Here is an 11,910-nt window from a genome sequence, read left to right on the forward strand (position 1 = left end):
GGACATGAACCAGCTTCATCAGTCTGCATCCGCACAGCAGATATACTGGAATGCATCCTGATCTACAGAAATGTAAGACCAGTGATATGAACTCGGCCTTAGAGCACTGAAAACATAGAAAAATAATTCATCACTTAACTGCATTAATCAAAAAATGAAGCATACTTACTCAGAAAGCTCAGTGCCCATCAATGGTTATACAGAAGCTCTTGTTTCACTTCTGCCTGCCAGTTACTGTACCTATCCACAAAATACAGTGGAGTGAAAGCCACTCCCTGTGGGTGGGTCAGTGTGAACATCTGGAGCTGGACCGCACTGCCCTATTTGTGTTTCAGAGTAATTGCACACACAAACACAAAAATCACATTGCAACCAGTTTAAGCAAAGGCCTAAACATAGTTCATAACAAGCCCATGTTTTACAGGACAAACAGGATATAGAAACTGAAAATAATCACTGCAGTTTGCATATGCAAGGTATTGAGTAATATAGGAATTAGAAATGCATAGTACTTAGAAAAGTACTTAGGATTTCTGCCTTTGACTAAACATGGATAAATTATATATAGAAACAGAGTCCAAAAAAGAGTCCAAGTTGTTTGACGGGGAAATATAGCAACCTTTTTAAAAAGGGCTACCTAATTTTTCTTATAATTAACAGGGTAGACATGTAGGTCAAATACATAAACAACAAAAAAAAAAAAATCATTTTTTTAAGAAACATATAGCACTAAACATTTTATAAATGGGAAAGAAAAAAAAAAATCAACAATTCAATTTTTCCCAATTTTATATTTTATTGTCATAGAAGATGCTTTAATAACGTGAACACGCTCATGCACTTTGCAAGAACGTTGTGTGAACAGAAACCAAAATGGGAATAAGCAATGGGAGACATGTACAACCAAGATATATAACATTTTGGTTTCAATTGGTTAATCATTCAAACTTACTGCTCATAAATCACTTTGTTAACAAGCAAATCTTGGTCCACATATGTTTACTGTAACTGCTGCCATTATATTTCTCTGATGGAAGCAAAAAGAAAAATTATAAAAATAAAAAAAAAAAGGCTTGGAAGAGAGCTAGATCTCTTGCCATTCAACGTCTGCGATTGATGAAGAACAGGTCATGGGGAAGAACCTAAAACAATGGCATCGCTGAGCTCTCAATATGAGAAAGCTGACACATGTGGACTTGATTTCATTTTCATTTGCTTAAAAACAGATTTCTTTAAGATAAGTTTTTTAAGCTGGTCTTCGGGAGGCGGAGAGGAGAAAGGACAGGAGGGCTATGAAGTGTGCTGTGGCTGAAGCAGCATCTACCTCCGCCTCGGTCAGTCGTTTCAGAACCACCAATCATTCTTTTCAGTCCTTCTCGGCAACAAGTTTCAACACTTTTCCAATGGCAATGGTTTTCCCTACAAGACAAAGAAAGTACATATTCAGAACTCAAAAGAAATTCACAAAACAGATATAAAACAACAAATCCAAGTTGAAGAGAAGTTATAGACTCGCATGTGGCAATAATGTCCACTCACCTTCATCTCGTAAGGTGAAACGTCCCATTTGAGGGAAATCTTTGAAGGTCTCAAGGCAGATGGTCCCAGCTGTTCTCAGACGAGCAATGCACACCTGGTCCTGTTTGACGAAGCGCGGTCGTGTTTTGCTCTTGTCTCCCGTCTTTTTGTCTACCAGACAGATTAAGGCCTGTAAAGGAGCCAAAGGCACATTTAAACAACTTTGATACAGAACTAGATGTAAATGAGGGCACTCACCTGAGCTAAAGTCTGCAGGGCTTATGGTCACAGATTTACACAAGAGAACTTCTGCCCAAATACTAAATGTAAAAGCTGAAAATTTGCAGCCATTACCGTAATTTGCACTTCTTCAATGCAGGTGTGGATATGAAGAACAGCGTTGTAACCTGGGCAGATGATTGACTTGTGTTCAATGATGACTATCTGAAATGGCAGAGACAAAAGCACAATTAATATTGTAGCACTGCAAAACAAAAACAAGGAAACTGAGTAATCATATATACTGCTGATAGAGCTGAACTTGTATTGAAGTTGAATCATTCTTTTAATTACAGAGGAGTTTATGGAGTTTCCACTGACCTGGGCATCAAAGGTGCGCCCAGTGTGGCAAAGGTTCTCAGCATTACAGAGGATGAAGCCTGGCAAGATCTCCTCTTCTTCAATGCCCTTGAGTCGCAACTTCAAGTTCTCTCCCGGGGAGGCATCATCGGTTTCAACATCGTCAGAAAGCAAACTCAGCACCTCCACAGTGTGCTGCACACAGTTGAGACAGGCACAGACACGTCAGCCAATTCTTGCCATAAAACCTGATGTTTTAAAGGGTTATGTTATAATAATCTTACCCTGTTGGGCATCATCACAAGTTGCTGAGCTTTGCTGATTGATCCCGACTCCAATTTCCCCAATACCACAGTGCCCATGTCCTGCAAAACCACACCAAAAATCAGAATTTTTAAATAAAACCTCTAAATAAAGGAAAGTCATGCATGACATATGATGAACTTCAATGCATTCATACAGTACAAGATAACTCAAATTAAGGGGGAAAAAATTCCATTTTCTAATAGATGATTTATTTTACACTTTGCATACCTTATATTTGTCTACTATGGGTAACCTGACTGGTCCATCACTTGATCTGTTGAAATTTGGCAAACTGTCCAGATGTGGAATGAATGGTAACCCTCTGTTCATAATACACAAAAATATTGAGACACATTATTCATGCACTTTTATGATATTCAAAGCAGTGGTTCTTAACTAGGGGGCCCGGGACAACCAGGATGTATAAGCTAACTTCTAGGGGGGCGCAGTAAAACCCATTAAGCCCATGATTATAGAACTAAATTTAAATATTATTAATGTAAAAAAAAAAAAAAAAAGAGAAAGTACAATAATAAACTGACATCATATTTTGAGCTCATTACAGAAGCACCACAGGTATATTTCCCCTTAGAAGGAATGGCCTTCAAATACCATCTTGGAGAAAAAAAAAAGGGCCTTGGAGTCAAAAAAGTTGAGAACCACTGATTTAATGTATTTTATACTAAATTTAAAATATTACACAATAATTGTCAAAAAGCACTCAAATAAAAATTAAATAACAGCAAGTCAGCACACTTACGTATACCAAGGGCAGTACTCCGCTGGCTCCTTTAGATTGGCCCCAGTAAGTCCCGAACATGGCATGAAATGAATATCTTTCCTGGGGTTGAACCCAACTTTCTTCAAAAATGGAACAAGTTTCTCCTTACATTCTTCATACCTATGCGCAAACAGTGTACAAAATTAACACACTAAATACCATTTTTTGTATTTAAAAAAAAAAAAGATAAAATACAAGAACAATAGCCTTTGTATATAAATGTCCATTTTCTGACCTCTCCAAACTCCAGTTCACTGTTGGATCATCCATTTTGTTTACAAGTACAATCAAATGCTTCACTCCAGCAGTTTTGGCCAACATGGCATGCTCCCGCGTCTGGCCTCCTTTCTCAAAGCCCGTTTCAAACTCTCCTTTCCTTGCAGAGATTACTCAGACAGAAATATGACAGTGAATTCAGAGACTGAAGTGAATGAACAGACAGCAGTTTCTGGTGTGTGAGTGAAAGTCAAAGCCTTTTGAGACTGACATTGGCATTCAAACAGCGCCCTCTACTGTGTCATTAACACATTCAACCTGCTCACAGCTCAGCAATGGAGAGGGTTTTTCCAAGAAGACTTTCTGAATTGCAGGTAGCATGAGTGGATATTTCTCACAGCTGCCTTTCAGTGCCTATTCAACGCTATGACTCACCAGCACTGCCAAGTCAGCCTGTGAAGCTCCACCAATCATGTTGGGCACAAAGCTTTTGTGGCCTGGTGCGTCCAGAATGGTAAAGTGCTTTTTCTCGGTCTCAAAGTACGCACGTCCGACTTCCACAGTTTTTCCTTTGTCTCTTTCCTCCTGGTTTGTGTCAAGGGCCCAAGAGAGGTACCTGAGAAAAAACATTAACTATGAAAAATCCTCTACCTTAGTCAAAAAAATAAAATAAAATACTGAGGTGTTACAAGCTTCAACTGTGTTTAGAGGGAATCTGTTTGACTGCCCACCAGATGTTCTGGTAAATTAAATTTTTAACTAAACTAATTACCAAGTTTCCCTGTTCTTCTCCTTGGCTTCTTTCTCATACTTCTCCAGAGTTCGTTTCTCCACCATTCCTGTTAAATACCTGTGGAGGAGGGGCAGAATATAAGCTATCAGAAACATGGGACGGAAAAACCAACAATATCTGCTAAAAACACTGCGGCAAAATCAACAACTCACATGATTTGTCCTCCAATAGTTGACTTGCCAGCATCTGTAGGAAAATGAGATAAGAAAGAGACAGGGTGAGGCCAGGACAGATAAAGATGGTCAAATTCTGTTCCTAAAGACATTTTAAAAGTGTTCCCCATGATGCTCTTGAGATATGTATGAACGGAGATGCCTTGAGGGTAACTGATTAATAATGAAGTGGTTATATAACAAATCCAAGTAAATTAGAGCCAAGTGCAAAAACCATTCCAGCAAATGAGATGAATGAAACTGTTACGTTACTGGAACTGCTTATCTTAAATGGAAATGGAAGCTAAAAGATGAAGTTAAAACAATAAAACTGAAAAAGAAATAGCATGAAGATCTTGGCAAGTTACTGTGCAATTAACTATGTTTGTTTGTTGGTTAATAATTTAGCATAAAACCAATTACCACAGCTATTTATTGATGAATCGAAAAACAACTGAATAATAGAAAAAGTCAAACTATAAAAACAACAACAACAAAAAAATTAGAAAAGGTTTATAAAGTCCATCTAAATCTAAAACTAAATGTGGCCTTACATTACAAATCTTTTCATGAGAATCAACCCAAAAGTAAACAGTCCTTGAGGAGTTTAAACTGGATGCTGGCATCAAATATCTCATGTAAATGCAGTATGCAAACACTAACCGACATGGCCAATGAAGACCACATTAACATGTTCCTTCTTGGGGGCATTTGGCTGTGTGGGGGCTACTTTAGGTGTTGGCACTACTTCTTCTTCCTCCTCCATTCCTTCCTCTTGAGGGGAGTCTTCTTCAGCCTGACCCCCGTCACCTCCAGGGCTGCCTCCTGGCTCTGCTTCAGCCTGGCTTGGCTCACTTCCCTTCTGCTCCCAGGTGTCATCTGCTCCCATCTCCGCATCACCGTTCTCCATGGGCGGAGCTGATGTCAAAACCAACATTAGCAATTTACACCATTTATCCAATCAGACTAAGAAACACCAAAGCGCTACGCAATTTTCCATTTCTGACACCAGCTTCTCACTGAGAAGAATGTCAAACAATATTTGTGTGTTTTCAAACAGCCATTCAGATTTTTCCCTACACTATGGTGTTTATCAAACTACACCTAAACACAGGACTACAGAAATACTCTGCCCGTGAGCGCCACCAAGTCATGGTTATATGTTACAGTGCCAGTGCTGGGCTTGTGACCAACAGCATGGTTCACATTGGTTGAACAACAGTTTTCTTCACAGCACAATGGAAAAATTGCATTGATGGCACACAAATGTTCTGCTTGAACAGAAGCATTAACATGTTAATTCAAATTAAAATGTTTATCACATTGAATTATTCACACCAAACATCTGTCTTGGTGTGAATAGGACTTTTGTTAGATTGCACAAGTTACTAGCCAGACTCATCTGTATGTATCATTATTACAGGGATGTGAAGCAAAATGTGGTTGTGTGTCTCAGCATTTACTTACCCTCAAGCTCTGATACTTCCACACTGGCATCTGTATCAGGACCTGTAGGAATATAAAATGCTTATTTTTACAGCTGTAATTACACAGGACAGTCCGGTTGCTAAGAATAATCATCTTAAAAGGGAAATTGCATGTCAACATTCAACACATTTGCAGACAACAAGCTGCACTAAGTAATAATAGTATGTGAATGGTATATCTTCCACTTGTGGCAGGACAAAAACAGTTAAAAGGTCTTCCAACAAACTCCCATGTTTTTGTCCAAAAGACATTTTTGTTTTGTAACAAGCTCACCTATTGAAATTGCCACTTAACCTATACTTTTATCATGCATTATTGTGTTAAAAACTATCGTTCTTTAGAGTTTTTTTTTTTTTAAATTGCAAATAAGCTTGGAAAAGTTTATTAAGCAGATCAAATCACATCACAGTGTTTACCTCCATTACACGCTACACTGATCTTTCTCAGAAGAGCTCCAGTGTGCACCTTAAACACATAGTATTCAAATATAACACAAAGGCTTCAGGTAAGAGTTTAGAAACTTAGCTGCCTTGACATCATCCAAATTCTGCTGGTAAACACTTTTCTGCATCAGCCTTTGATCTAAGACTGGATGATGGTGAATATTTCCAGTTTGCTAGTGTCCTGATTTAAGCGGATCAGAGCAACTACTGACTTTCACTGTTACACTGTACCAGCACAACACATAATAGTACATCATGTTGGCACTAAGACAACATGGGGGCCAAACCCCACCTTTAAACAATCAGCCAAAAGAGGCCCCTCAAACAAAGCAGACAAGCAACGGGAAAAGTGGTTATGAAGCGCCAGACCTGTGGTCATCAATATTGACGATACTGGAATGATAACAAACCTTTTGAGCAAGTTCACGTGCGTTAATAAAAAGGTAACAACAAGTCGAAAGCTTCAGCAAAGGGCCCAGTTAAAATAAAAATACTAACCGAATACACTTTTAATTCTTCGTCACCAGCCAGGTGTATATTGTTATAAGTCTAAAATTGTTTTACAAGCACCTATACACAAAGTCTCCACCAAACAGATTCACTTTCTAGCACGAACAACTGTTGCGGTGTTATTATCACGTAAACGAACACTTCTTATTCACGTCAAGCAAGTTTTTCAGCTTGTTAACTTGCAAGTTACACGTTGGCCCCGTTTCCGCTTCGAGCCGCTGACGGTAACTCTGATGTAGCATCCATGCTAAGCTCATGCGAGCAAGCGTGTGTGAGGCTAACAGCTAACGCGGCTAACAGTCGTTAAAAAACCGGGAACTCACCCGCTGACTCCACCGATTCAGCGGAGTCCTTCTGTCGGAAGGTCGGGATGAATTCTGCGGCGTGCACGTTGGGGACAAACGGCTTGGCGTCCACGTTTAGGCTGGTAGTAAAAGCCTTGGAAAGTTGCTCGTCGACCTGGGCCTCGCCATCGTCCTCCTGATCCCAGGAATCAGGGGCAGTGTCTATCGCTTCCATCGCCACACAGCTGTTCCACACACGCGCGCGCTTTAAAGCCACGGACTTGATCACTTTCGTGTCCGGCCTTAGCCGCTGTTAAGGTCACCCCGTGCGTCGTTAAACTTTCTGTTAGCGGACTGTGGCCTTCCCCCCGTTTGGTTGAAATCAAACAGCCGGTGTCTCTCGGTGGAAGGGAGAGAGAAAAGGGAGGTTTGACTAAGCGCTCGGAATGAGTCCTCGTGTGTGCTGACGACTCCCCTGACCTCGCGGAGCAACAGCGAATGGGATTCTGGGAAATGTAGTAGTTTGCTTCTGAAAGAATGCGAAAGGCGCCTGAGCGGTGTCGATAATAAACTACATTTCCGCGTTATGGATGAACCCGAGCGTTTGCTGACCTCTTTAAAAACTACCAAAGAACCTATTTCCGTTCACTGCAGCTATAAAACTATTAAATGTGTGAAAATGTATTTGAGGTGTTTAAATATGCTTTTAAAATGTATTTGAAGCTTAACTTAAAAGTTATTTTATAGGCTTTTAATGGTGTGATAAAACAGCCGTTTTTAACTAACTTCTTCAGTTATGTAGAAGTTACCATTAGAAGTTCAGGACAGAGTAAAAAAAAAAAAAACTCCAAGCTATTATTTTTGTTTTAGTACCATTTTCTTTATTGTCATTTACATAACTGTTCGTTGTAAAATAAAACCGTACTTATAAAAACCACTCTATTCTTACTTTAGACACAATATTTCAAGTCAGCACTTATCTCCCCCAAAGAAAAAATCCCAATGATTTATTGCACCAGTTAAGACAGAGTCATTTTGAAAAAGATGAGCAGATCTACAATTACGTTATTCGGTAAGGAAGCACAGTTACGAAAAGAGCATTTTATGCCCCAAAAATATGGATGGACGTGTTCTAGTTGTAGTGAGTTTACTTCTCATTAATAATTCACACAATATCTATATGCTAAATGAAACTACATAATTGCCCCAGTAGCAAAGCTTTTTTTGTGTGCGAGCTAAAACAATTAACATTGGTGTAAACAACAAACAAGGATCTTCATTTCAGTACATTATATTAAGCCTTCATACACATCCAAAAATGTAACAATTACTCAAAGAGACATCTCTGAAACTTCACAGTGAGAACAGTATAATGATCATTTAACTATTGGTAAAGCCAAAAGTTCTGGATGGATATCTTGATTTAAACTTATTTTAGACATATAGCGAACGTCACTTAATTCTAAATAGCCTAATGTCCTCCAAGAGAATTATTTATAGAATAAATAAATATTCTGCTGTTCTGATTAAAGTGTGACATTCTGTACATCAAAGTGCAATAAGGCTATTGTTTGATTAGAAACAGCTGCATTAAACTTCCTTCTTATACGTCTGCTTATAGAGAGTACATAAATTAGGACCAGCTTTTGGCAAACAAGACATTTTGACATTAATATACATGGTGGTAGGGCCACAATAGCCCTTTTGTTGTGTAAATAATGTGTGGAAATGGATCAGAAAAACCTGTCAGACAGGCCTATAGATGAGAAAGACAAACCAAAACGTAACGACTATGTCACCCATTATGGAAGGATATACGTGCAGTGCACATAAAGAACTGTGAGGAGACCCAATATTATATGATTAACCAAACCTTAAAAAAAAATGTGCAACTGATTATGCAATAACTAAGAAAAAGGGATGCATTTTCAGACATTATTTTCATGAAATTCCAGTGTTTTGTTATTTGCATTTAAAGCTGCTTCTTTTCTTAATTTCAAGAGTGGTTTGCTCAAGGCATCAAGGTCATGGACGCATATTCCTTCATAAGACAAAGCCAACCTCTGGACATCCCTTTAGGAGTTGTCTTATCTAAGGGTGTCTACACTCTCTGTCTCTTGTCCCTCTGGTACACGCTGGTCTGACAAAGCCGTTTCCTCCACTATGTGTACATGACGCTCCTCAGGGACCTCTGCCTCATCCGCATTATTGGCCTGCACGTGTGCCGTTTCCCTGAACGATTCTTCGAGCTGGCTGACAGAGCTGGTATCACTGACAGAGTCTGAGCCTGCTCCGTGCCGCCGGAAGAGTTTTTGACCTGTGGATCACATGGTATGATTAACCTGAGAGTTCTGTAAACATCAATGAAAGACCAAATGTGATTTAATTATTTTGCGGACACAAAGAAATTAGATGTAATCAGGGCCACACTGATCTTAGATCAAGATGTTACCGTTACCTGGAAACCGTTTGGTGATGGACTTGGGGGAATCGAGGGAAGCTTCTTTATTCATCTGGGCTTTTACAGAATACACAGGCTCGGTGCTGTCCAGACAACCTATGGAAGAAAACCAGATGCTATGAAAACCTGAAAACTACTATTAAACTGTAGTTTATTTGACACTTTGACATTTTTGTGCTTTACAAACTTTTTTAAAGGGGTTATGAACTGAGATATCAAAATTACCTTGATCTTTTGACATATAAGAGGTTACTGTACTATAAAAAACATCCTGTATATTGAAGCCAATTTGCCAAAACAACAGGTTGTGGAATGTGCCACTTTATGACACTTTATGCCCTTTAAAACATCTATACCTTCAGCTAGGTTGAAAGTTCTTCCTTTGACAGAGGCCTGAACCGGGGAGAACCAGTTAAGCACAGGGCCCACCAGGGGGATCTGTCGGAGTACTCCCTGAAAAGTAAATTACATGTGAATATAATTTTTTTTTTTTTTTTATTATGATTTAATCAGAAAATTATTATATTTACTAAAATTATATAACTAAGCATTGTTGAATTGGAAAATAAATTAATTAATGTCTTAGTATTTGGTAATTTAGTATTTTGCTTATATAAAACCTGATGACCATGTTGTCTATTATCTAAACAGTATCTTCAGTGGAAAAAAAGAACAAGGTCCCACATGAGTCACATGATCAATGTCACATATTTACTTATTTGACGTAAAATCAAGGGAAAACTAAAACTTATAAAACTAATATTTGATCCATTTTATGTCATAAAGTTTCTGTTTTATTTCACAGGTTTAAATGAGATTTTGTGGTCTCAGACATTTGGTCCCCACTGTTCCTTTACACTCACCTCTTCCATAAGTTTCTCTTCATTTGCTTTCTGAAGCTGCAGCTCAGCTTCCTGGATGCCTCTTCTCACTACCTCCGTCATGTTCTCAAACAACTAGCCACAAACATACACAGATGCATTATATCTTATTATGTATCTGATTTTCATTGTCTACTTTAATTATTAAACACCTGTCCAAAACAACAATCAATGCAAACCTTTCCACTTTCCTCAATCTCTCTTCCAATAGATACTATAGTTTCCACCAACTCTGCCACATCCAGGTCTTCTGTTGCCATTCCAATAAATATGCAATTTTTCTCCTCACAAAACTCAGGACCTGCACACATGACAGATGTTTTGAGGTCACTGAGTTCATGTGAATTAAAGAAATTCTACAATCATAAGATCATCAGGAATTTACCACCAGAAAAGTACAGGTCAGTGTCCAGCTCCATCAGCTTCTTAAGCAAGTCACTGTTGATCTTCTCCACACTGTGTTGTCTCTTGTCTTCATCCAGGTCTGTGGCTCTGGGCTCATACCTGATAAAAACAAACAAAAGAACAAACAAAAAGAACTTGTTTAGCACTGTGAAAACTTACAACAATGCAACAAAGTTACCTTCTTTGAGTGAGAAATAGAGGATATTAGGGACACTGTAGTCTCGCGTAGCCAAACCTTCAGACTGATGGCAGAAGGTCTGGGAACCTTGGCCTCTTTGAATGGCAAGGACCGCTCAAGAGGCCATATGACTGACAGATAAAACAACCAATCACGTTTTGGTTTGTGCCGTGTCATGTTTAGGGGCGTGGAAATGTACCCACAATAACAGACTCTTGGACGTATTTTAAAGATTCTATGCCTTGAGCATTAAAATATTTCACATGCTTTTGCGAATCCAGCTTTCAGTTGATCCTGATAAGCGCTCGTCATCACAGTTGTAATTAAACATGACAGCTTTCTTCTAACATTAGGGGGTTTGGCATCATGTCATATTGTTTCCAGATGGAATGTTAAAGAATGCGACACGCACGTCTCCCGGAAATCTTGTATAATTCAACCAATCCGATGACGACTTCAAAACTCCCAAAGTGTTTCCAATTTTGTGTGCCGTATGCATCAGGCTGAGGCTGAGAAAAATGGTCACTGTATCTTTTTAGCTCAGCTGGCAGAATAGATCACGTTTTCGATTTCCAAAGAGCACAAAACTGACTAAATGTATACCTCAAATGCACTCTAGGTAGGGCTGCACGATTATGTCAAAAATCATAATTGTCGATTATTCCCTTAAATATTTTAATATGAAAATAAACAAGCTGAAAGCACTAACTGAAAAACTTTTAGTGCTTTTCTATAGTATTAACCCTCTGGAGTCTAAGGGTATTTTTGGGGCCTGGAGAAGTTTTGTCATGCCCTGACATTTGTGCTTTTTTCAGTTTCTTATAAATATCTAAATGGCTAAAAGTCTAATCTCACTGTAAATCAGCACAAACTGGGCTATAATAATATGGGAGCAGCATGTATGTACATGATTGT

At 38.8% G+C, this 11,910-nt stretch overlaps 2 protein-coding genes across 9 annotated transcripts in view; both read right to left on the reverse strand.

Moving 5' to 3' along the window:
- Nucleotides 1-771: 771 nt before the first annotated feature.
- LOC109045231 (eukaryotic peptide chain release factor GTP-binding subunit ERF3A-like) lies at nucleotides 772-7,557 on the reverse strand. 2 transcript variants are annotated; one of them, XM_042722379.1, is made up of 14 exons: nucleotides 7,110-7,552; nucleotides 5,813-5,854; nucleotides 5,009-5,263; nucleotides 4,346-4,379; nucleotides 4,173-4,250; nucleotides 3,836-4,016; nucleotides 3,420-3,574; nucleotides 3,164-3,304; nucleotides 2,632-2,725; nucleotides 2,382-2,462; nucleotides 2,119-2,292; nucleotides 1,873-1,962; nucleotides 1,540-1,708; nucleotides 772-1,419 (listed from the first exon to the last, which is right to left on the reverse strand). In XM_042722379.1, the coding sequence occupies exons 1-14, from the start codon at nucleotides 7,303-7,305 to the stop codon at nucleotides 1,367-1,369; spliced, it is 1,743 nt and encodes a 580-aa protein (XP_042578313.1). In that variant the 5' UTR covers nucleotides 7,306-7,552; the 3' UTR covers nucleotides 772-1,366. The 2 variants fall into 2 exon arrangements, with proteins under 2 accessions (XP_042578313.1, XP_042578320.1); XM_042722386.1 differs by lacking the exon at nucleotides 5,813-5,854 and having other exon boundaries at nucleotides 7,110-7,557.
- Nucleotides 7,558-7,928: 371 nt separating this feature from the next.
- LOC109049729 (pyridoxal-dependent decarboxylase domain-containing protein 1) overlaps nucleotides 7,929-11,910 on the reverse strand; it is a 14,218-nt gene continuing 10,236 nt past the window's right edge. For all 7 annotated transcript variants that reach the window (XM_042722341.1, XM_042722351.1, XM_042722370.1 and 4 more), the window contains 6 exons: nucleotides 10,798-10,916; nucleotides 10,592-10,713; nucleotides 10,395-10,487; nucleotides 9,888-9,984; nucleotides 9,529-9,627; nucleotides 7,929-9,387 (listed from right to left, as the gene is read on the reverse strand). In XM_042722341.1, the coding sequence (XP_042578275.1) occupies nucleotides 9,158-9,387; nucleotides 9,529-9,627; nucleotides 9,888-9,984; nucleotides 10,395-10,487; nucleotides 10,592-10,713; nucleotides 10,798-10,916 (760 nt within the window). In that variant the 3' untranslated portion in view covers nucleotides 7,929-9,157. The remainder of the gene's footprint in view (nucleotides 9,388-9,528; nucleotides 9,628-9,887; nucleotides 9,985-10,394; nucleotides 10,488-10,591; nucleotides 10,714-10,797; nucleotides 10,917-11,910) is intronic.

The sequence above is a fragment of the Cyprinus carpio genome, chromosome A3 (assembly GCF_018340385.1).
Source record: "Cyprinus carpio isolate SPL01 chromosome A3, ASM1834038v1, whole genome shotgun sequence".
Taxonomy (NCBI): domain Eukaryota; kingdom Metazoa; phylum Chordata; class Actinopteri; order Cypriniformes; family Cyprinidae; genus Cyprinus; species Cyprinus carpio.